The 22957-nt window shown below is 41.2% G+C and overlaps 1 protein-coding gene across 1 annotated transcript in view; it reads right to left on the bottom strand.

The window, feature by feature from the left end:
• Positions 1-22453, bottom strand: part of NFYC (nuclear transcription factor Y subunit gamma) — a 67257-nt gene extending 44804 nt beyond the window's left edge. Inside the window, exon 1 of the mRNA XM_032227265.1 lies at positions 22341-22453. Within this exon, the coding sequence (XP_032083156.1) occupies positions 22341-22374 (34 nt within the window). The 5' untranslated portion in view covers positions 22375-22453. The remainder of the gene's footprint in view (positions 1-22340) is intronic.
• Positions 22454-22957: the final 504 nt, after the last annotated feature.

Below are 22957 nucleotides of genomic sequence, written 5' to 3'. Positions count from 1 at the left end.
TGAATGACCCTAAACTGCCTAATGAACCTCTTTGGCTAAGAACCGAACTGCAGTCCAACACCTAAACCAGCAAACCACAATATTTATTTATTTAAATGGTTTAGCTGTCCATCTCACCACTAGTGACTCAGAATGCAAACAACAAATGGATAAAAGCCACAGCTATATAAACAAGAGATATAAAAAATATATGAGACAATAGCACATACTCACCTATGGTACACATATATACATGCTAAAATAATAGTGGTGTTTCCATACTAAAAGCCAAAAAGTAGCAAACTATATTTTAGCCTATTTTATCATTGCTGAGTAAATTTAATCTGATAAAGATTATATCCTTCCCTTATTAGCTCCAAATTGAACCATGAAAGGATACATATTAACATACAAGGTGAGTAGAACCTAGGAGTTGTTCACTCAATAAACATGTCAGCTCATCATCTTGTTGATCTGGATTTGAAAAAGAAACATGACAATTTACTTCCCAAAAATTGCAGAATACTGACTTTCATTTGTAACCATGCAGAAAATATTGTTGGGTTACTTTGTCCTCATAAATGATATTCTAGTTTGGATGAAAGTGGGGAGGAAAAACCCATCTACCTCAACTAAGTAATATTTTCTTAAGAATGAGCTCTTCCAATGCACCACAACTGCAGAGTCAAAAGACACAAGTGAAAGTGCAATGAACAAATTTGAAATACCGTATTTTTCGGATTATAAGATGCTCTGAAATATAAAATGCACCTTGCTTTTGGGGAGGAAAACAAGGGGAAACAAATCTGCCTCTACCTCCCAGCAATTTTCCTCTTTGCAGCAAACAGCACAACTGATATACACTGTGGTGTTACATTTCAGACTATACTTGTACAAGATGCTGTTAAAATTGATGTGGCTTTCTGGAAGTATACATTATTCTCTGCTATTTAAAAGAAGATCCAATAGCACTGGGCCTCTTCAGATCAAGCATTTATTTTAAAAAGCTTCTTCATTTTGTTGTCTAGAACAATAATAAAGAAGTCTTTAAAAAATAAGCCTAATAATTTGAACATTCTATAGGCATTTGTAGTTATTGACTTATCTCCTTGCAGCAAACAGCAAACACTCTGTTTCAGTTTAGCCTGATTAGAAGAAAGAAATCTGCCTCTGCCTCCCAGCAATTTGCCTCCTTGCAGCAAACACCTGTTTCACTTTCAATTTTGGCATTGGCCTCCAGATGATCAACTGTTTCAGGCTGCAGGGATTACCATATGGCCTATTGCTGCCTCTACAGGCCCCATTTTCCCATTTGCTGCAAGGAGGTAAATTGCTGGGAGGCAGAGGCCAAAAGGTGGGGGCTGGCAGGTAGGTGGAGCTACATTCAGTATATAAGACACACCCAAATTTAAACCCTCATTTAGGGGGGGGAAGGTGCGTCTTACACTCCAAATATATGGTACATCATATTTGCAAATAACCCTAAAGTTATGAGTGTAAAGAGATATCACAAAAGGGTTTTCTTTGTTTTCCCTTGAAGATGTTTCGCTTCTCATCCAAGAAGTTTCATCAGTTCTGGCAGAATGGTGAGGGGAAATGGAAGGATGATGGGAGGGGGGCAAGGGTGAATAGAAGATGGATCCCTCCATACCCCCCCCCAATCATCCTTTTCCAACCAATGAAGCTTCTTAGATGAGAAGCGAAACATCTTCAAGGAAAAACAAAGAAAGTCCAGTTGCCTTTTGAGAAAGCACCTTTGAGACAATCATGACCTGGATGACGGAGAATCTCCATAGACATGTAAACAGATAACACCTTTTCTCTAACAAGCTGGGATGCTGGTTAGGGTTGCTATATGGTTTATGATTAGGTAAGATTATAACTCCTGCTGTCAAGCAAAAACAAGCATTTAATAGTGAGTGCCATACCATGTGCATGAATCATACAAGTGGCAAGAAAATAGGGGCAGTCAAGCATAACATAGGTTATGTAGACAGTAAACACAGGGTCAATCAAAATGGACTCGAATAAACAGGGTGAATTAGAAATTCAAGTAAATGAGGGCAGATACGATATTGTTGCCATTACAGAAACTTGGTGGGATGAAACCCACAAATGGAACATACAGCTAGAAGGATTTAAATTATTTAAAAGAAATAGACCAAATAAAAGAGGAGGTGGAGTTGCACTTTATATAAGAAATAACTACATCTCTACAGAAATAGAGCACAACAATGATGAGAACTATCTTGAATGCATTTGAGTCAATATTAAAGGTTGGAGGGTAAACAACATTGCCATAGGTCTATATATACTACAGGCCACCCAACCAAGCAGAGGAAGTAGATGAACTTTTTGCTAGTCAGCTAACTAAGGTATGTAGGAAGCACACCATAATAGTAATGGGGGATTTTAACTACCCTGACATCAATTTGAAAACAAACTCTGCACCAAGTGGAAGATCCAACAGGTTCCTAACGAACCTAGCAGACAACTTTGTTTCCCAAAAAGTAGAGAAGGGAACAAGGGGATCAGCCATATTGGACTTAATTCTCTCTAACAAAGAGGAAATGATAGAAGGTGTTGAAGCAACAGGAACTCTGGGCGCAAGTGACCATGCAATATTGGAATTCAACATTATGCAAACACAAGTAGTAGAACAAAGTCAAGCTAGAGTCTTGGACTTTAAGAAAGCTAATTTCAATAAACTTAGAGAGAGCTTGGGAAGAATTCCATGGATGAGAATCCTCAAGAGGAAAACAATTCAAGAAGTTTGGGAAATTTTGAAAAATGAGATTACAAAAGCCCAGTCAAGCACAATGAAGCATGCTAGACTTCATTGAAGAAGAAAAATAACAGCTCTCAAAAGAAACCAGCATGGCTGCATAAAGAACTCTCTGACAAATTGAAAGACAAAAAAGATAAGTATAAAAAGTGGAAAGATGGGGGACATAACTAAGGCAGAATATCAGCAAATAGCCGGAGCCTGTAAAGATGAAGTGAGGAAAGCTAAGGCTCACAATGAAGTGTCAAAAACAGATCATGCCAGACTAATCTTATTGCATTCTTTGACAAAGTGACAAAATTAGTGAACCAGATTAATGCCATCAATATAGTTTACTTGGACTTCAGTAAGGCATTTGATAAGGTAGACCATAACCTACTACTAGATAAAGTAGAAGAATGTGGGTTAGACAGCATCACCACCAGATGGATTCCTAACTGGCTGACCAACCGCACTCAACGTGTAGTCCTCAATGGAACTGCATCTACAAGGAGGGAAGTATGCAGTGGAGTACCACAAATGTTTTAGGCCCAGTACTCTTCAACATCTTAATCAATGATTTGGGTGAGGGAATAAATGGGGAACTCATCAAATTTGCAGATGACACCAAGCTGGCAGGAGTAGCCAACACTCCAGAAGATAGGCTAAAGATACAGAAGGATCTTGACAAATTTGAACATTGGACACTATCTAATAAAATGAAATTCAATGGTGAAAAGACTAAGGTTCTACATTTAGGCAAGAAAAACGAAATCCACAGGTACAGTATAGGTGGTACCTTGCTCAATAGTAGTAACTGTGAGAGGGATCTTGGAGTCCGAGTGGACAACCATTTAAATATGAGCCAGTAATGTACAGCAGCTGCCAAAAAAGCCAACACAGTTCTAGGCTACATAAACAGAGGGATAGAATCAAGATCATGTGAAGTGTTAATACCACTTTATAAGGCCTTGGTAAGGCCACACTTAGAATACTGCACCTGAGTGTAGAACAAGAAGCAATGGGTGGAAACTAATCAAGGAGAGAAGCAACTTAGAACTGAGGAGAAATTTCCTGACAGAACAATTAATCAGTGGAACATCTTGCCTCCAGAAGTTGTGAATGCCCCAACACTGGAAGTCTTTATGAAGATGTTGGATAGCCATTTATCTGAAATGATAGGGTTTTCTTCTTAGGTAGGGGGTTGGACTAGAAGACCTCCAAGGTCCATTCCAACTCTGCTATTGTATTGTATTGTATTACAAAGTGATTATTTGCTTTTAAAATAAGATTAAAAACAACGTTCAACTAATAAAATTTAAATCTGCTAAATGTTCTCTTCGAAACTAATGCCAAAGGTACTTTTAGAAATGACTGTGTTAACTATATCATTCAAAGTTTGCATAGAAGAGTGAGAGAAATAAAAGACTGCTTTATTTAAAAGTTTCAATGCCTACAATCTTTTTATGCAGTGGCGTAATGGGAAATGGCTTAAGGCCAAGAACAATTCTAACATAAGTGGATATGATTCCCACTGACTTATGATCCATTGTGTGCTGTGGATTTTATTTTGGCCTTCTCTCCCGCCAAACACAAATCTATTGTTTGGAACAAAATTGTCCAGAAACCATTACTGCATGTATTTTCACTCATGCAGTGTAAAACAGCAAGTTCTTTTTTTAAAATAAAAACTACCTCTAAATCACCTATGGGGAAATTAATAGCAGTTAGATTGCTTATATGCACCAATGAAGAACAATTATCCTCATATATAACTTTTTTTAAAAAAATTATTTACAATTACTTAAAATTTCTAAGTGTCCAGGTTAAAAAAGTTTGGTGAATATTCTTTAATATGAAGAGCATCATAGCTTGCAGAAGTAGGAATTTGTTAAAAGGTATCTAAAGAATTGGCTAGCATAAATACACAAAATGTAATCAGGTCTTTCAAATGTACATTTAGTTCACAGTCATAATACATGAAGCAAACAATGATAATGTATACAGTATCTATATTTTTATACTGTAGAAAGCATGGGAAATAAGCAAACTCACAACAGAGAAAGGAACTGCAGTTTTAAAAACTGCCCAATGTTAAGTCTATAGTGACAGGCACCTCAACTCTAGCTGCTAAAGTTAATTACCGTATTTATCGGCGTATAACACGCACCGGCGTATAACACGCACCCCCCATTTTAACACAAAAATTTGAGTAAAAATTTTTTTCATTAAAAATAAATGACTTGGAAGCTCGGAACTTAATGTTGGATTAAAATTTATAACATTAGAACATGAATTATAACATTAACTCCTCTTAAAAGGCAAATATGAAATGAAAAAACACCTCTTTGAGCAAAAAGTTATTTCCATTTTCTTCCTTATATAATATTTTCTGTTTCAACATAAAGTGCCTTCCTTCCTTCCCTCCCTCCCATCCCTTTCTTTATGTTTTCTTCATGCTTTCTTTTCTTTTTCCTCTGCTCTTTTTAAATCCCCCCCCCTTCTTCTCCTCCTCTACATTTAGGTTGGATTAGTTTGTACAACGGTCATCAAACTTCTGAAGTAAAAATAAATAAATAAATCATATTTAAGAAGAAGAAGAAAAAGGAAGACGTTTTTAGTTAAGTCAAACGTTTTAATAAAAGTTTCATCTTTTAAGATTTGTCCAACACATCCAATTGTAACCTTAACAGTAAAGAATATCACCCCAGCTGCTAAAGGTTCAACCAGTCTGAGAACCATTGAAAAGACAACAGTGCAAAATCCAAAAGACACAACTTCCTCACCGCCATTGCTTTGGTACCAAATCTTTGAGGAAGGGGCTCCAGAAAGAAGGAGGAGGAGGAGGAGGAGGAGGAGGAGGAGGAGGAGGAGGAGGGAACCAAAGAGAGGCTTTTACCGGGTCTGCGCCCCACAGCCAGGACCGTCCTTGCGCCTCAAACCGCGTTTCTTCCTGCAAAGCCCTTCGGGCAACCCGAGAGTTCCTTTTGGCGCCAGAAGGGCTTTGCAGGAAGAAACGCCGCGTTTCTTCCTGCAAAGCCCTTCTGGCGTCAAGCGGAACTCTCGGGTTGCCCGAAGGGCTTTGCAGGAAGAAACGCGGCTGGAGGCGCCAGGACGGTCCTGGCTGTGGGGCGCAGACTCGGTAAAAGCTCTCTTTGGTTCCCTCCTCCTCCCCCTCCTTCCACAGTCTGTGTGACGCTGCCGCCAGGCTGAGAGCTGCCGCTGAAACAAGTTTGGGAAGGTCCTTTGCAGGCAGCCAGTTCTAGCTGCCTGCAAAGGACTTCCCCACGTTTGCTTTGAAAGAAACCTCTGCGCGGGAGTTAGAAACCTCTGCGCGGGGGTTTCTTGCCATGAGGGAACAGTGGACCCGGCGTATAACACGCAGTATCGGCGTATAACACGCAGGCAGGGTTTAAGCTTGCAATTTTAGTTTTAAAACTGCGTGTTATACGCCGATAAATACGGTAAGTCAAGATACAGTGAACATACTTTGTAGATGGTCATAAGGGAGGACAGATCAGGTTTTTTTGGTTAATTGAAGGCATTTTAAAATATCTTCCCTATCTTCAGAATCCGCAATGATGTGCTAGAGTTTCACAGCAATTGCACATGGATTCATCAGCATAAGCTAAATTGGAAATGATTCTAATGAAGCCAGAGCAAATCCACTAATTTAAAGATTCTTCTTCTGCACTCCACCATTAAATTCACTGAGGGATTTACATTTTTTCATTAGACCTATTTGCAATATTAATCTTTAGAATGTTTGAGAGCATCCGACTGAAATGAGCACCAATTTATCCTCTATGTCAATATCCAATATGGAGTTTATATAGCATGACCTATTCATCAAATCTGGTTTGACCTGGCAGGAGTTGGTTATATAACTAAACTTCCTATATTAGCTATTAACATAGAATTTTCTCCTCCCAAGCAGCAAAGCAATTGCCTTAAAAGACAAAATTAGGCTACAATTACTAACAGTAATTTTGCCCTTTTGTCAAATCTATTAATATATATATTAACTAATAAATTATATAAATTAACATATATATATATATATATATATATATATATATATATAAATTAGTTAATTTATATAATTTATTAGTTTATATATATATATATATATATATATATATATATATATATATATATATATATATATATATATATATATATATATATATATATATATATTTACAACCCCTGGTATGCCCAAATATGGGAGGAAGATCACTACTTCCATTCTCTGTCCTTCGGCTCGTCACAAGAGACCATCCAGACAGAAACCCAATATTTTTACTGTCGCCTTTTTGTTACATTTGTTGTATTTGTGCTGATACATAAATAAAGGGAGACTAGTATAGCTCTATTTCAAGCTATTTAGCTCTCATCAGTTAGCATATATATATAATAACCCTTACTGGGATTCGAACTAGCTGGTGAGAGCTAAATAGCTTGAAATAGATCTATACTAGTCTCCCTTTATTTATTTATCAGCACAAATAAAAACACACACACACACACACACACACATATATATATATATATACAAATAAAAAAAAACCACACACACACACACACACACACATATATATATATATATATATATTTATCAGCATAAATATAACATATATATATATATATATATATATATATATATATATATATATATATATATATATATATATATATATATATATATATATATAATGTCACAACCCCTGGTATGCCCAAATATGGGAGGAAGCATACTCTTCCCTTCTCTGTCATCCCAAGAGACCATCCAGACAGGAAGCCATTATTTATACTGTTGCCTTTGTTACATTTGTGTTGCATTTGTGCTGATAAATTATTTATTTATCTGCACAAATGCAACACACACACACACACACACACGAATGGCTGAAGTCAAGGACTACCTGTACAGCTATTTGAGCCTTTAAAAGAGTTTTGAAAGTCTCACTCATGCTCTGATTTTTCATTCATGTGGAATTGCATCATATCTCCATTTAATTTAAATAGTTGATTCTGAATTACTGTAATATTTTTCTCTGTACAATGTAAAGGAAATTCCATTTACAGAACAACAGTATCAAAATATGATATTGTTAGTAAGAAAAACATTATAACCGGAGAGAAAATAATATGATAATTCATACCGTGTTGCCAAAGCTATCTTCAGGGACAAACCTTGTCTAAAATGGCAGTTGGTCTTACCTGAACTGCTATTTTCGGGGCTGGGACAGGAGGCTCCAGTGGATGGTATTGACACGCCCATTTGGCCACGAGACTGGAATGAAGCTGAAGACACACCTCTGTGCTCCACCCTTCCTTCTCCACTTCATCGAAGTGAGCTCCCCTCAGACCTGAAAACAAGGCACAAAGGAGAACTCCCACCACCCCAGCTATCATACTACCTAGGGCGGGAAATGGAGCCTCCTGTCCCAGCCCCGAAAATAGCAGTTCAGATAAGACCAACTGCCATTTTCCGGAGCAAGGGACAGGAGGCTCCAGTAGATGGGACCTACCAAAGCTAAGTCCCATGAGTGGGGAACTCATACTCTGCAATAACCTACTGTAGTACCCTGCGCCCAAACGCTGCATCAGCCGATGTGAACACGTCCAACCTGTAATGCCGGATAAACACCAATGGGGATGCCCATGTAGCCTTTCTGCAAATGTCCTCTATGGGGGCCTGGGAGGCCCAAGCCACCAAGGTGGCAACGCTCCTCATCAAGTGTGCCATGATGCCAGCCAGCACCGGTAACCTCTGGGATTCGTATGCTAGGGATATGGCTAAGCGGATCCACTGGCTAATGGTGGAAGGCGTTACCCTCCTACCCAGAGACAATGGTTGGAAAGATAGGAAGAGTGCCTCTGACCTCCGGAAGGAGGCTGTCCGCTTCAGGTAAATACACAGGGCCCATCTGACTTCCAACCGGTGCCACTGCTGTTCCCATTCCCTAGCCGGATTAGGGCAAAAATCGGGGAGAACAAGCTCCTGGGAACAGTGGAATATGGAATTCACCTTAGCAAGGAAGGCTGGGTCCAACCTCAACATGACCTTGTTGTTGTGGAACATGCACAAGTCCTCCCTAGAGGAGAGTGCTCCTAGCTCTGACACCCTTCTAGCCGACGTGATAGCTACTAGGAATATCACCTTAAGGGTTAGGTGTTCCAGGCTAACCGTTCTCAACGGCTCAAAGGGCTCCTCCATGAGAGCCCGTAGCACGGTGGGAAGATTCCACGTGGGGAATCTATGCACCACGGGGGGTGCAGGTTGGAGACCCCCCCGAAGGAACCTCTTCACAACAGGAAGTTGGGTGAGAGGAACCGGGCCCTTGCCCGGGAGGATCGTGGCAAGGGCAGCTAGTTGCCTGCGCACAGTCCCCCGGGCGAGACTCTTGTCTAGGCCGTCCTGGCTGAATTCCAGGACCTGCGGTACTGAGGCCCTGGTGGGCCCAATCCGTTTTGCCTGGCACCAGGAAACGAAAGCCACCCATGTAGAGTCATAGATCCTCGAGGTGGCATTTGTGTGAGAGGCCTCTATGGTTCTAATCACCTGCAGAGAAAATTCAGCTCTCTTTAGGCGCTCCCGCTCAATCTCCACACAGCTAGTTGCAGCCAGTGTGGTTCCGGGTGCATCAGCCTCCCTTGGTGCAGCTTTATTTCCCTCTTCGGTATCCGCCATGAAGGCTGGACTGACAGGATCTTGAGGTCCGCGAACCAGGGTTTCCTCGGCCAGTGAGGAGCCACCAGGACCAGCTCTGCCTGCTCCCTGACTAGCTTCTGAACTACCCTGGGAAGGACAGGGAGTGGAGGAAAAGCGTACAGAAGTCACCTTGGCCATCTTGCACGAAGGGCGTCGAGTCCTTCCATTCCCTGAGCTGAAAACTGAGAGAAGAACCGCGGAAGCTGGGTGTTGGCCAGAGTGGCGAAGAGGTCCATTACTGGCCGTCCGAACCTCCGGCAGATGCTCTGGAACAGCTCCTGGGACAGGCTCCACTGTCCGTTGTCCATTGTCTCTTGACTGAGCCAGTCGGCCTGATAGTTGTCGATCCCCGTGATGTGCTCCGCCCGGATCAACCACAGATGTCTCTCTGCCCAGCTGCCCAGTGACATCGCTTTGGTGTGCAGTGCCCTGGAACGCGTGCTGCCCTGCCGATTGATGTGGGCCTTGGCTGCCACGTTGTCAGTGAGTACCAGGACGTGATGACCCTCGACAGCGGCCTGGAATTATCAAAACACCAGATTGCCCAGAGCTCCAGCCAGTTGATGTTGTGTCGGAGCTCCTGCCAGGACCACCGGCCCTGCGCCAACTGGGACCCCAGGGTTGCCCCCCAGCCGAACAGGCTGGCATCTGTGGTGAGAACCAGGCGCTCCTGGTCTCTGAACTCGCACCCCTTGAGCAAGGCTGGGGACAGCCACCACTTGAGGGAAATCCGTACCTGAGAGATGGCCTCGAGCTTGGCCAGTGAGCTGCTGGTGTTGGCTCTCTGGAACGGTAAGAGTCGCCACTGCAGAGTCCTGGCGTGCAACCATGCCCACGGTAGTACCTCGATGCAGGATATGAGTTTCTCCAACAAGCTGGATAGAAAGGCTATGGGAACATAACGGTCCCTACGGACCTGCTTAATCATCTTAACCAAGCTGGCCTTGCGGTCCGGGGAGAGAAAAACCTTTCCTGCATGGGAGTCTATGACCGTCCCAAATGGAGAATTCTAGCTGATGGGGTGAGGGAACTCTTTTTGAAGTTGACGGAGAACCCCAGCCCCTGAAGGGTGTCCACGACCTGCCAGAGATCCGCCCTCGTCTGATCTGCGGATGCCCCCTGGACGAGGACATCATCCAAGTAGCAATGTAACCTAATGGGAAAGCCCCTTAGGTAGGCTGTCACCACCGCCAGTACCTTGGTGAATGACCTAGGTGCAGAGAATAACCCAAAGGGAAGGGCCCTGTATTGGAAGTGGCGGTCCAGGTAGGAGAACCGCAGGTACTGCTGTGGCATGGGAGGATGGGAATATGGGGATAAGCCTCTGTGAGATCTATAGAAGCCATGTAAACCCCCTCCCGTATGCCTGTTAGAATGGATTTAAGCGAGGCCATATTGAACCTGCGATACAAAAGATGTTGGTTCAAGAGCTTCAAGTTGAGAATAGCTCTCCAACCCACCAAAGCTTTCGGCACGAGGAACAGATTTGAGTAGAACCCCCGGCCCACCTGGTCCGAGGGGACCGGTTCTATCGTGGCGATGTCAAGCAGATGCTTAATGGCCTGACACATTCACCTGTGTTTGTCTAGATTTTGCGCTGGGGGAAATGTGCGAAAGTGGTTGGGGGGGATGGAGAGGAACTCTAGCCAAAGCCCGTGTGAGACAGTGCTGATTACCCAGGTGTCAGAGGAAATTCTCGCCCAGGCCTCGGAAAAGAGAGCCAGGCGACCGCCAATGGGTGGGGTCGGGTTCGACCTATTTGCCCCGGCAGTAGGGGCGCCCACCTTCCCCTCGAAAAGGCCGCTTACTCTGAGGCTGGAAGCAGGATCTGTCCCTACTGAAGTTGCGGTCGAGTGTCTTCTCTGACCTGGGAAAAGACTACCTGTTCTGCTGAGCCTCCTGTTCCGGGGGCCTGTATGAGGGCTTGCTGTAAAATGGGGTTGACCTTTGCTCCGCCTTCTTCGCCGAGGTGGGTAAGACTTGTTTCTTGTTTTTGTCCTCCACGAGGAGCGGTTCCAGGGCTGTCCTGAAGAGGGAGCCCCCCTGTAGTCGGCCAATGCCAACTGCCATTTGGACTTGCTGTCCGCCTGCCACCCCCTGAGCCAGAGGAGGCGATGGGAAGTCACAGATGACGCCATAGCCCTGGAATCAAACTTCATTGCGTTTAGTGTGGCATCAGCCGAAAACTGCACCACTGCCACTAACTTGTTCAAATCCTGATGCAGTCGCACATCCTCTGGAGGAATGCTTTCCTGAATCTTCTCCATCCACAGGATCACCGTGCAATTGAAGAATGAAGCCGATGCTGCTGCCTTGATGGCCCAGGCCGCTGACTGGAATGTTTTCCTCAGGGTCATCTCCGCCTTCCTGTCATCTGCCTTAAGGTTGTCTGCTACGTCCTTGGCCACCAGGGATGCAGGCGACACCAGGGCCACCACAGGTGGGTCCACAGCTAGTAACTGTAATGCTTGGGAAAAATCTGGCTCAATGTTATAAAAACGTCTGTCATTACTGCCAGGGTTTGGGAAGGCGGTGGGCTTTTTCCATTGCTTCTTGACAACTCCCAGGAAGAGGTGAGGGGCAGGAATCTCCTCCTTCACTACTTTGGGTTCAGGAAAGACTGGGCCCCATGGCTTTTTTGCTGCAGGCCCATCCAAGGAGCCTTCCTTGGCCCCCTCCCTAGCTCCATCTATCCCCCCCATCTCTTATACCAGTGCAGTAGCACGTGCTTTGCATGGAAGAGACCAGAATAAATTTGGGGGGAATAGTCCAGTAAATGCTGGAGTTTCCGGCTTGTCATCCTCCTCATCCTCAGACAGGTCAGGATCTCTCTGGAGTCTGTCCCCTGTTACTGAACCTTCACTAATGAGGGAAGGAGCGGTAGGGATTGGATGGAGGCAGAGCCTGGGATGAGCTGGCCCTAGGATTCCAACCTTGATCTGGTGCTAAGGACTGAGCAGTCTGCTCTTGCAGTCCATGTGCAATTCCAGAGGCAATTGTTCTTTCGATGAGATTTTGCAGCCCCCTTGGCAGATCATCTACATTCAGAGAATCCCAGCCGGAATTCTCTGGTTCCTGAGCTACCACAGCTTGGGGAGCTAGACTGGACTTGGGCAGGGCCTGATCCTCCCTAGGATACATGTGGGCACAGGAATCTTCCAAGTCCAGATCCTGGTCCTCCAGGGAAAGGGGAGGGGAAGGAGATCTTTCCCCAAAAAATCTCCGTGGGGAATCTGGAGCTGGAGTCAACCCCTCAAAGGGGATCTGGAATGGGAAGGAGAGGCACTAAGCCTACCTTGCAAGACTCTCAGTTTTTCAGCCCTGGAAAAGGTCTTTGAGAGAGTCTTGTGCCTCCTCAGTTCGTCCCTCTGAGTGGCACGAGAGGGGCGGGGGGTTGCAGCCTTAAGGGCCCTGGCAGAAGCAGTGGGTCGCTGCCTCGTTGAAGGTCTCTCCCCAGGGGAGCATGGGAGAGAAGGAGACCCTCCCCTGCCTCCTCCGCCATCTTGGCCACATGGGGGAATAAGGAAAATAAAGAAAAAACTACTAACCCTCCTTGCGCAGCCTCCTGGCTCTCCCTCTCTTCTGCTGCAACAGTTAAGGAGAAAACACTAGATGAATGCTGCTTTCTCCCCTTCTGGGCAGCCCCTGCCTCAGCACCGAGAATGGTGTGTATGGGGGCTGCCACCGAGGCTCGCCTCAGCCCAGGTTGCTTTACGCGCTCTCCTCCACTCTGCGGGCACGCTCACGGTTCAAAACAAAAAACTTCTTCGCGCTCTTCCCAGCTCGAATCCAGCCACTGAAGCTGTTTCCAGTAGATTGGTGCAATGGGGGGGGGGGGAGGCTCTGGGCTGGGAATCCCTAGCCTCTAGCCTCCCGATCGCATAAAACCCCCCAGGGATCAGCGCCACGTGCTTGGCAAAGCCAAAAATGGCTGCCGCGACCTCAGCACTCTCTCCAATCCCAAGGATACAAAGTAACACTCCCTGGTGGTCAGAAAGGAAAAACACGTAGAGCTACTTACAGGCTAGAGCAGAGAGCTAGCTACAGTGGCTGCAGAGGCAAAGAGGTTCCAGTAGAGATAGAAATGGGCAGGAGAAGTTAAAAATATATCTCGTCTTTTAGCCAGACTGAGATGAAGTGGAGAAGAAAGGGTGGAGCACAGAGGCGTGTCTTCAACTTCATCCCAGTCTCGTGGCCAAATGGGCGTGTCAATACCATCCACTGGAGCCTCCTGTCCCTCGCTCCAGAAAATGCTCAGGTGAAAATGCTCAGTTCTACAAAATCAGACAATAATGGTAATCATTAAAAAAAAAAAATCTTCCATTTTGTTTCTAACGCAGTTTAAACAACACTTGATTAAAATGTCCCCTTTTTCCAGATTTTTATTTCATAATGGCCACATTAAATATCTTCTAATAAATAGTACAGTATTTAAAGAATTGCAGATATAAAGGGGAATATTTAAAATATTTAACTGAATTTGAGAATCTTCTACCATAACATGAAACTTGAAGCATTTGTTGGGCCTTATCTACAAACTATTGCTAAAATGTGACTCAAAAATAGAACAGGTTAAAGATTACACAGTAAAATGCAGAATGTAGATGTAATAATTGATACACAAGATGATTTTGAATGTAAGAAGAGCATCAGATAGATTGGCACGACCTATACAGAAAATCTTTAACTTATTTTCCAGGCTGATATCCACTGTTCTATAGTTGTGCTATATTTGGACCTTCTAAGTAAAAACCATCTGATTATGGAATATTTTCTCAAAACGGAAGCTAGGCTACTCCCTACAATACCTTCTTTCAGAAAACAACTGAAATTCCTGTTCAGCCAGGCATTCATGGAATAACTATAATTACCTGAACAAACTGCCTTTATGTTTGCCTCTTATTCAATTTTCTATTTTTAAAAAAGTAAGCATTTTTGTCATTTAAAAAATCTCTGTTGGTTTATTAGATTGACTTTAATACTCCCCAATTTATCTTGTAAATTGTTTAGGGGGATATAGAAATAACGCAAAATGAAATATCTTCCAGAACAATATTGAAACAAAAAGCTATATATTTTCAGCAGAAGTTATTAACAAAATATGTTATTTTATGTTTGCTTTTCTTAGATCAGCTTCTGTCAATAGTTCTCCAATTGATAAAAGGGAAAAAGGAGGGATGAGGAATAATTCAAGATAATGTCTGAACATACATAAATCCCAAGGATTAGTTTTCTTCAAGGTTTATTCCATTCCATCATTCCAATGTTATTTTCCCTTTTTAAACCACTACTAAAAAATAGAAATACAGAATTATTAACTGCTGTTAATCAATTACATGGCATGTGACCCTATAAAGAGGATGTCAACAAACAGGATTTAAGAAACTAACATCAATGCCAGGACTGCACATCATAACCATAAAAACAACCCATATCGGGGTTGAGAAAGGAACAATAATTCCTCATCCAGAGAAGCACTAGAAATACCTGAGGGTTGTTCACAAACTGCCATTAAATTACTATTAGATTTTTTTTTATCCCATCATTTTTATAAATATAAAACTCAAATTGGCAAACATACCTAATACTCATCTTCTAAAGAGTATGGCTGGTTCAAAGTTACCCAATGTCTAATAAAATATATTTACCCTATTTTTCGGAGTATAAGATGCACCTTTTCCTCCCAAAAAGAGGATGAAAATCTGGGTGCATCTTACACATTGAATACTACATTTGAGGCCTCCCAAGACCCCACTCCCTTTGCAAAAATGGATGTGCAGAGGGTTTGGGAGGCTTACAAAGTGCTCCTGGGGGCTGAGGAAGGCAAAAGTGAGCAAAAAAATGACCATTTTTGCTCATTCTCCCCCCCAACCCCCATGAGCACTCTACAAGCCTCCCAAAGCTCTGCATCCCCCCCCCTTTATTTTTTGCAAAATCCAAGCCGTGCAGAAGGTTTGGGAGGCCTGCAGAGTGCAATTTTTTTTTTTAATTTACCTCTTCAAAATCATGGTACATTTTATAGTCTGAAAAATATGGTATGTGCCTGTAAGTCTGGTCAGACACCTCTTCACTTTAACAAAAGTTTATATCCACACTATGGCACAAGATTGGCTATTGACCTTTATTTACTACCCACAATTGGGATTGGCAACGCTACTAACTGAAACCATGACTATGCTTACTTCACCTTTACTTACTTTACTTTTGCTTTACAGACCTACAAAGGATGTACCATATTTTTTGGAGTATAAGCTGCACCAGAGTATAAGACGCCCCAAGATTTTGAAGAAGCAATTTTTAAAAAAAAGTGTTTGAACTCTGCAGACCTCCCAAAAATGGCCCGTTTTTCACAAAAACAGGCCCGTTTTTCGTCAACAGCGCCCTAGCCTTTAGGATGCTTATAAAGTGCTCCTGGGGGCTGGGGGGGGGAATGGCCTGTTTTCACTCATCTTTGTTCTCCCCAGCTCCCAGGAGCACTCTATAAGCATCCTAAAAGCTATACACAGCTATTTTTGCAAATGGAGTGGGGTTTCAGGAGGCTCAAAATGCTGAATTCAGTATATGACGCAGCCAGATTTTCAACCTCTTTTTTGAGGGAAAAGCTGCGTCTTATACTCCATAAAATACAGTAAATACAAGGATTGGTCATTATTTTTTCATTAGCATCATTAATTGTGAATAGTGTATGAAGCAGTTGCTAAATGAGGACTACCTGTAATTGAAAGACCATCCACACCTTATCTGTCACCTTACTAATATAATCAAATGCTTCCCTCCACAAAACTTTGTTTCTGGGCAACAAGGAGATTAAATTATCTCAGTTCTCATGGTTGCATAGAGAAGTTGGAGAACCTGCTTGGGAAGAATCTATGTTAGGAACAAGAGCCAGAATAAACTGTGAGAGGCACAACTGAAGCAGATCAAGAATGTGGGTACCTATGAGAAGGTCTACAAATTAACTTTATTCTCAGCACATCTATTCTTAACCTCAAAACCTTTACTACTTTTTTGTGGAGTTTAGCTGAAATAATACCCATTGCTGATTTAAATTATCTCTGTCAAACCCTACCCACATATTTGTGGTAAAATATATGATGGGTAAGTACCTTCTTCCAGCATTTGGCAAGAATTATCATTTTCCCCAGTTTTTAGGTCAGTATCAGAATTATTAGATAATATTGAATGAGTATATCTGTGGCTCATGAGAAAGTATCTTTTTTGCCAGCTTATACTCATTAAGTGTTCATAATGTATGTATTTTAATTAAGGCAGAATGAGCACAATGGATTTATATCACATCACACAGAATTAAATAAAACTTTACTCGCATAACTCACTGCTGCACAAAATTTAATATCAGAGCACTACATAACACTTTCCCCCTGCAAAGTTTTTTTCAGGGTACAACTGAACAATAAAGCTGTACACCAGTCAGAACCAGCAAGCAACCATTTTCCAGAAGGAAAGTGGTCAGCCGCATGCCAAAGAAATGACCTTTCCTTCATGGCCCACCTCAATTGGAAAATGCTTCACTTGCTAGTTTTAAAAAGTAATGTATTAAGAGAGGAGTAAGACATATTGGCATTGCTATTTCCATCAATTATTGTGCTTGCCTTTAAACCAAGCAGTTCAAGGGCATATTTAAAAATGGTACTTTAAAAGTTAAACATTTACTTTGACTGATTTTGTTAAAGCTGTCACTATGTAACATATTTTCCTACTTTACAAGTTTTCCTTGGTAAGCAAGGCACTTTCCAAGTGCAGAATCAGTGCAGAAAAAGAAGCAAATGTTACCACTGTATATTACAGGTAGTCTTGACCTTATGATCGCAATTGAGCCCAAACTTTCTGTTGTTAAGTGAGACATTTGTTAAGTGAATTTTGTCCCATTTTACAACTTTTCTTGCCACAGTTGTTGTGAATCACTGCAGTTGATAAGTTAGTAACACAGTTGTTAAGTGAATCTGGCTTCCCCATTGACCTTGCTTGTCAGACGGTTGAAAAAGGTGATCATATGACACAGCAATGGTCATAAATATGAACCAGTTGCCAAACATCTGAATTTTGATATGATCATAGGGATCCTGCAAAGGTTGTAACTGTGAAAAATGGTCATAACTCACATTTTTCAGTCCATGGTAATTTGAACGTTACTAAATGAACTGTTGTAAGTGAAGGACTACCTGTGTTAAAGGCAGGTTCAAGAAGACAGAGATAGTGTAACACAGATCACACTTTTTCAGATTCTATTGTATTCCATTTTTTTATCCTGCTTTTGTTGTTTTTATAACACAAGGAAACAAACATACCTAATACTCCTTCTTCCTCTTATTTTCTCAACGATCATGCCATAAGGTGAGTTGACTGGCCCAAAGTTACCCAGCCAATAAGTGTATTATCAATTAAAGTGATATCATTTTGACACACAGTAAACTTCAATCTCCAGAAACTATTTCTAGTTCCATCTTTATCTGCTCCTAGCCATGTAATCTTTTGTGGTGCTAAAGGATATTTAGTTTTGAATATCCTACAAAACTATTAAAAACAGTCACTTTTTGATGCTTAAAAATGCAGAAAGGCATAATATATACTTTTAGAATTTTAAAATATACAATGAACAATGGCCCACTTTCCAAATATGAGACAAGTCACGAGCCTGTGGCAGAGCATGAAAGACTGAGATAGAAATCCTCATTATTTCATAAGTTTGAAAAAGAAGATCATAAAAATGATCCATTATGAAACATTGCCAGTCTTTCGGGAAACACAGATAAAGGAATGTTCTATTTTTTCCCATAATCTAAATTACAATTGTGAGGGATCCTGGGAGTGGGCAGGACATTTTATAAACTTCATTTATTAATGTGTAATCAGAGTTCATAAGATTGTGGCTGAAAAGAGGATAAAGAGTCTTTATATCTACCTTCCCAAATTGAACGCCATGAAAATGCACTGCCAGGGTATCATAATTCTAAATGCAGGTGAGAGGGAATGTTGCAGTGAACTTTGGAACAGGAAGACGTCCAGCACAAAATAATTTAGTGGATATACAAAACTCAGCAAGCTTGTGAAATAAGATCATGGCTATAAAATGCTATTTTGCCTTCATCACATTCTTGAGTTATTAACTAGGCAGTTAATTTATACTAATTCCAAGGGCAAAGTTACCAGCCTTTAGCTCTTATTTATGTATCGAGCAAATTTATATAGCTGTCCATCTCACCAAAAGTGACTCTGGGCGGCTTAAAATAATGCAGTTGTAATATAAGATACCTTTTTTTACTGTATGCCAGTCAAAGAAGAGACAGTTCACAGAACTATTAGGAAGCCAGTAATATATATTTTGTAACACCATCCTTGTTCTCTATCAAGAACCATATAATCCAACATCATCACTTATTCTTTATTGGCCAAGTGTAATTGAACACACAAGGAATTGTCCCCGGTGCATAAGCTCTCATTGTACATACAAGCAGCCAAGTGATAGATAGAGATCATACATAATGACTTTTAAGTCATTTTCAAGAAGTAGATTGCTTTATGAGAAGCTACAAAAAAGCACATGAAAAATTTGAACCAACAAGAAGAGCACTTTTTACCCATTTAAAGGCAATTGTGGGTTCCTCAGAACTTTAAGGAACATAGGAAATAATTCATTTTCTCTGCTTAAAGTTTGGGTTTCTGCAACAACTGTGGCATTGGACATGCACCAAACACTGCCTTCAACAAATGTGGATTTTCTCAGCTTTTAATATCTTGCTAATCATTATTTGTATTGTTATCTAATAAACCATATATTCAACAGTTCCAAGAAGGCTCCACACCAATTTGCACCACTCAGGTGACCTTAATGACAAATGCAAATGACCAGCTGTCTGCAAGGAGTATAAATCCTTCCATTCCCCACCATCCAGTCAGAGCGGCAAAAGCTTGTTGGATGAGAAGTGAAACGTCTTCAAAGAAAAAACAGAAAGTCCAGTTGCCTCTTGAAAAAAGCACCATTGGGACATTGGTAGATTTGTATATTCTGATTCTTATGTTATATATTATATTGTATGCAATAGTCTGTTTTCATTTCCAAATCATAAATATGAGCTAGCCATCTTCAGTGTTCTTTTATTTGTAAAATAAATGTCCCATAAAAAGGTAGAAAAACATTTAAGCTGTGGGAAAGCATTTGAGATTCTGAATAGTACGCCAAACCATGGCTTTGTTTATTAACACAAATTACAAGCAGCTGATTTATATAACACTAACCTATAGACCACAATTTACTAACAAAAGTAATAGTTAAGATCATGTATCAAAATGCCAAGAAAAAATAAGAGTTTAATATAATTATGTCAAACCAATATCATGGTTGTGTTCATAACCATGGTTAATAAACCACAGTATTTAAGTTAGCTACTAACTGAGGGAACCAAATGGAAGCAATTCAATAGGCACAACCATAATATATGAAAACAACCCAAAATTTACATACTATTACACAAGGCCTATGCAAATGTATCAACATGCAAGAACACATGCAAGATGTTCATTAGAATGCTGAACAGATTAAAAAAATGAAAGCAAAAATCATGGATCTTTGTTTGGAAAAATGGAAGAGATAGTTACAGCCTTTGTGGCTATCAAGAATTGTTGCTGGGGTGAGGGACAACAAAATAATTCAGCAAAATTGTACTGCAAGCCAGCTTGTTTGCCATTACTAATGACACTCATAATAAAATATCTAAAAGTTGCTAATGAAACTAAGTTATTTGACAGAAATGAACATAGATGCTTAGAAATGGCATAAGAGAAAATAGAGCAAGCAATTTTTAAACTGAAACAAAGGGATGGAAGCAACCAGATCTTATAAACTGTGGGCATTGTCACATATTGCACTAGGGCATGATTGTTTGCACACATCATATTAGCACATTTTATGAAGCAAAGTACTATGGTTGCTAAACTTTGGATCGTACATTAGTATACATTAAGTATTTTGTCTGCGCATACAAGTTGATTTACTGTTATCTAATAAATCTGGTGGGTTTACCTGCTTACATGAGGAAAAGTATTCCTTTTGGGTCACAACGGGATTGTATGAATCCGATCAAAGCTGAAACTACTATTTTTTGCAAAAGAAAGAAAAAGGAAATAAGCTTCTAGGTGTAATCAAACTACATGAGAAGTAAAATCCAAAAGGAAACATGGAATACCTAGTGAAATAAACAATAACTATATACATTTCCCATAAGTTCAAAGATGCACATGGAAAGCTTCAGCTGGCTGTGCAGTACATTTTTTATATTATGAACAATGGATAACTTTGTTTTCCAAAACTTCAATGGCAAATGGGAAACCTGAACATACTTTTAGAGCTCTCACAGTAGTTTATTGAAAGATGCTATTAGAAGTACAGCATTTGTTTGTAAGATTGCTTCCAACAATAGTTATTTCCTGAAAATGCAAAGGAAAAAAGAGGAAGCAAACAGCAATCTGACACAAAGCAGAATAGGGAGGAAGAAACCTGCTTCCTCCTCCTCTCAGCAAGCCAAGAGAGTGCCAAGGCCACTTCTGAATGACTATGATGTGTAGATTCCTTATTATTAACCTTTATTTGGTAGTCCGCATTTGGTGAAATTTATTCCCAGGAGGCGTTCCTAAATTGTGATGGTGCTTAATAAGTACAGAAAAGATTTTGCATTACTAAACCATCACACATGACAGCTTTTAAGGAAAAAGAACAGATAACCTATCTGAACTTTCAAAATATTGCTCAAGGCCAGTAAATAAAGGTTATGGATGAGAGAAAGGATAAATGTGTCATATTTCTGGATTTCTGAAGAGTTAAAATACTCCACCCTCTTGAAACGTTTGAGAATAAGGAGAATAGTGGGGCAGAGAAGACATAAGGGAATAAGTAGTTCAAAGCTCTTCATTAAAATGGCTTTAGTTTCAGAAGCTCATGTTATTCATAGTGACTTTCTCAGGTACTAGTAACCCACTGTTTTCTTCCAACTTATTCCTTTCACCAGCTCCAAACAGCATAAACAAACCTCGTCCTTCAACAGTTAAAACCCAGAGAAGCTGTGCTTCAAGGTCACTCTTGCTTGCACAGGCAGGCCTTGCTTCAGCAACTTTTACTGCAACACTATTCCACTCAGATGAAAGGCAAGGGAAAAAATGTAAAGAACTCAGGTGTAACTCTTTACTTAAGACAAACAGGTAAGCCCTTTGCTATAAAAGCATTCCAGGGTACACTTATGTACCTTAATCCATTAAAGGATGAGATATCTCAGTATCAAGAACATTCCAGTGACCTTCATCACTGACTTTTAAAAAACTCAAAGTATTCTTATGAAAAGGCACAGCAAGTTAGAAGAGAAGCAAGCCTACCGCTATCCCACACAAACTTTTCTTCAGTTGTTTGTCAGGTTTCCCTTTTACTTAAAGTAGATCTGGGATGAAACTAAGGGAACAGATGAGTTCTTTCCTTTCTACTTTCCAAACCCAACATAACAAAGGTCCAAAGACCATACTGGGAAATTAGCTTTATGATAGGTAACATATTCTTATGACTCATGCTGCCTAAAACATGTGTCATTTTAAAAAAGAACCCTTTCAATCCTGCAGCCCCATCAGTCAAGCTACATAATATTGGGATGTGGGAGGAGACAAGGTGGAAAAAGGAATGACAGATGAAAGAGATGTCAACATGCAAGCACTGTTACAAATAAAGGTGGCATTTAATTCAGATGTGCAAATATATCAGTCCGAATACTTTACATCGAAATGGAACATCCTGATTTGACACCTCGACCCCCTCCCAAGCTTGCTGCCAATGTCCTCTTTCCTAAAATCAAGAGAGAAGATGAAGAATACCCTGCTTACATTTCTTTAGCCTTCCACAAAAGCTGCTGTGCATTTCAAAAAAGATAAATTACTGGAAAGTAGATGGGAGAAGAGTTCCAGATTTTTCGACCCTGATTTTATGCAAGGGGGGGGGGGACAACCCCACAAGCCCATGCATCTCTGTAGAAAATGCTCTTCGTTTTCACAGCTATTAGAGGAGAGGAGAGGGGGAGGGAGAGAGGGAGGGGGAGAGAGAGAGAGAGAGAGAGAGAGAGAGGCTGGGCTTAAGCCAAGGACAGGAAGGTATGAGATAGGTGCTCCCTTAAGCTTGCCAAGCAAGGGGCCATTTTCTGAAACAGTTTCAACTTATCTGCACTTTGGGATTGCATGACCACTCTGTAGGATTGCTACATTAAGAAAGCAAAAAAGAAAAGCAATGCAACCCCCCCCCCCCAAACTTACCAGGGATAGCGTTAATTTTACAGGCAGCTAATTATGCCTCCTCTGACAGATCTAATTTAGCCATTCCTAGTCCTTCTCCACACACAAAAAGGAGAAGAGAGACGAGGAGCAAGAGGAAACAAAAGGCAGGAGATGCAGGCCAGGCTCTCTGGAATGTCCACTGTGGCACAGAACCGAGCATCTGCCCTCCCAAA

Source organism: Thamnophis elegans, chromosome 12 (assembly GCF_009769535.1).
Source record: "Thamnophis elegans isolate rThaEle1 chromosome 12, rThaEle1.pri, whole genome shotgun sequence".
Lineage (NCBI taxonomy): Eukaryota > Metazoa > Chordata > Lepidosauria > Squamata > Colubridae > Thamnophis > Thamnophis elegans.
The sequence above is the reverse complement of the archived record's forward strand: the minus strand, read 5'-3'. Positions and strand labels throughout refer to the sequence as shown.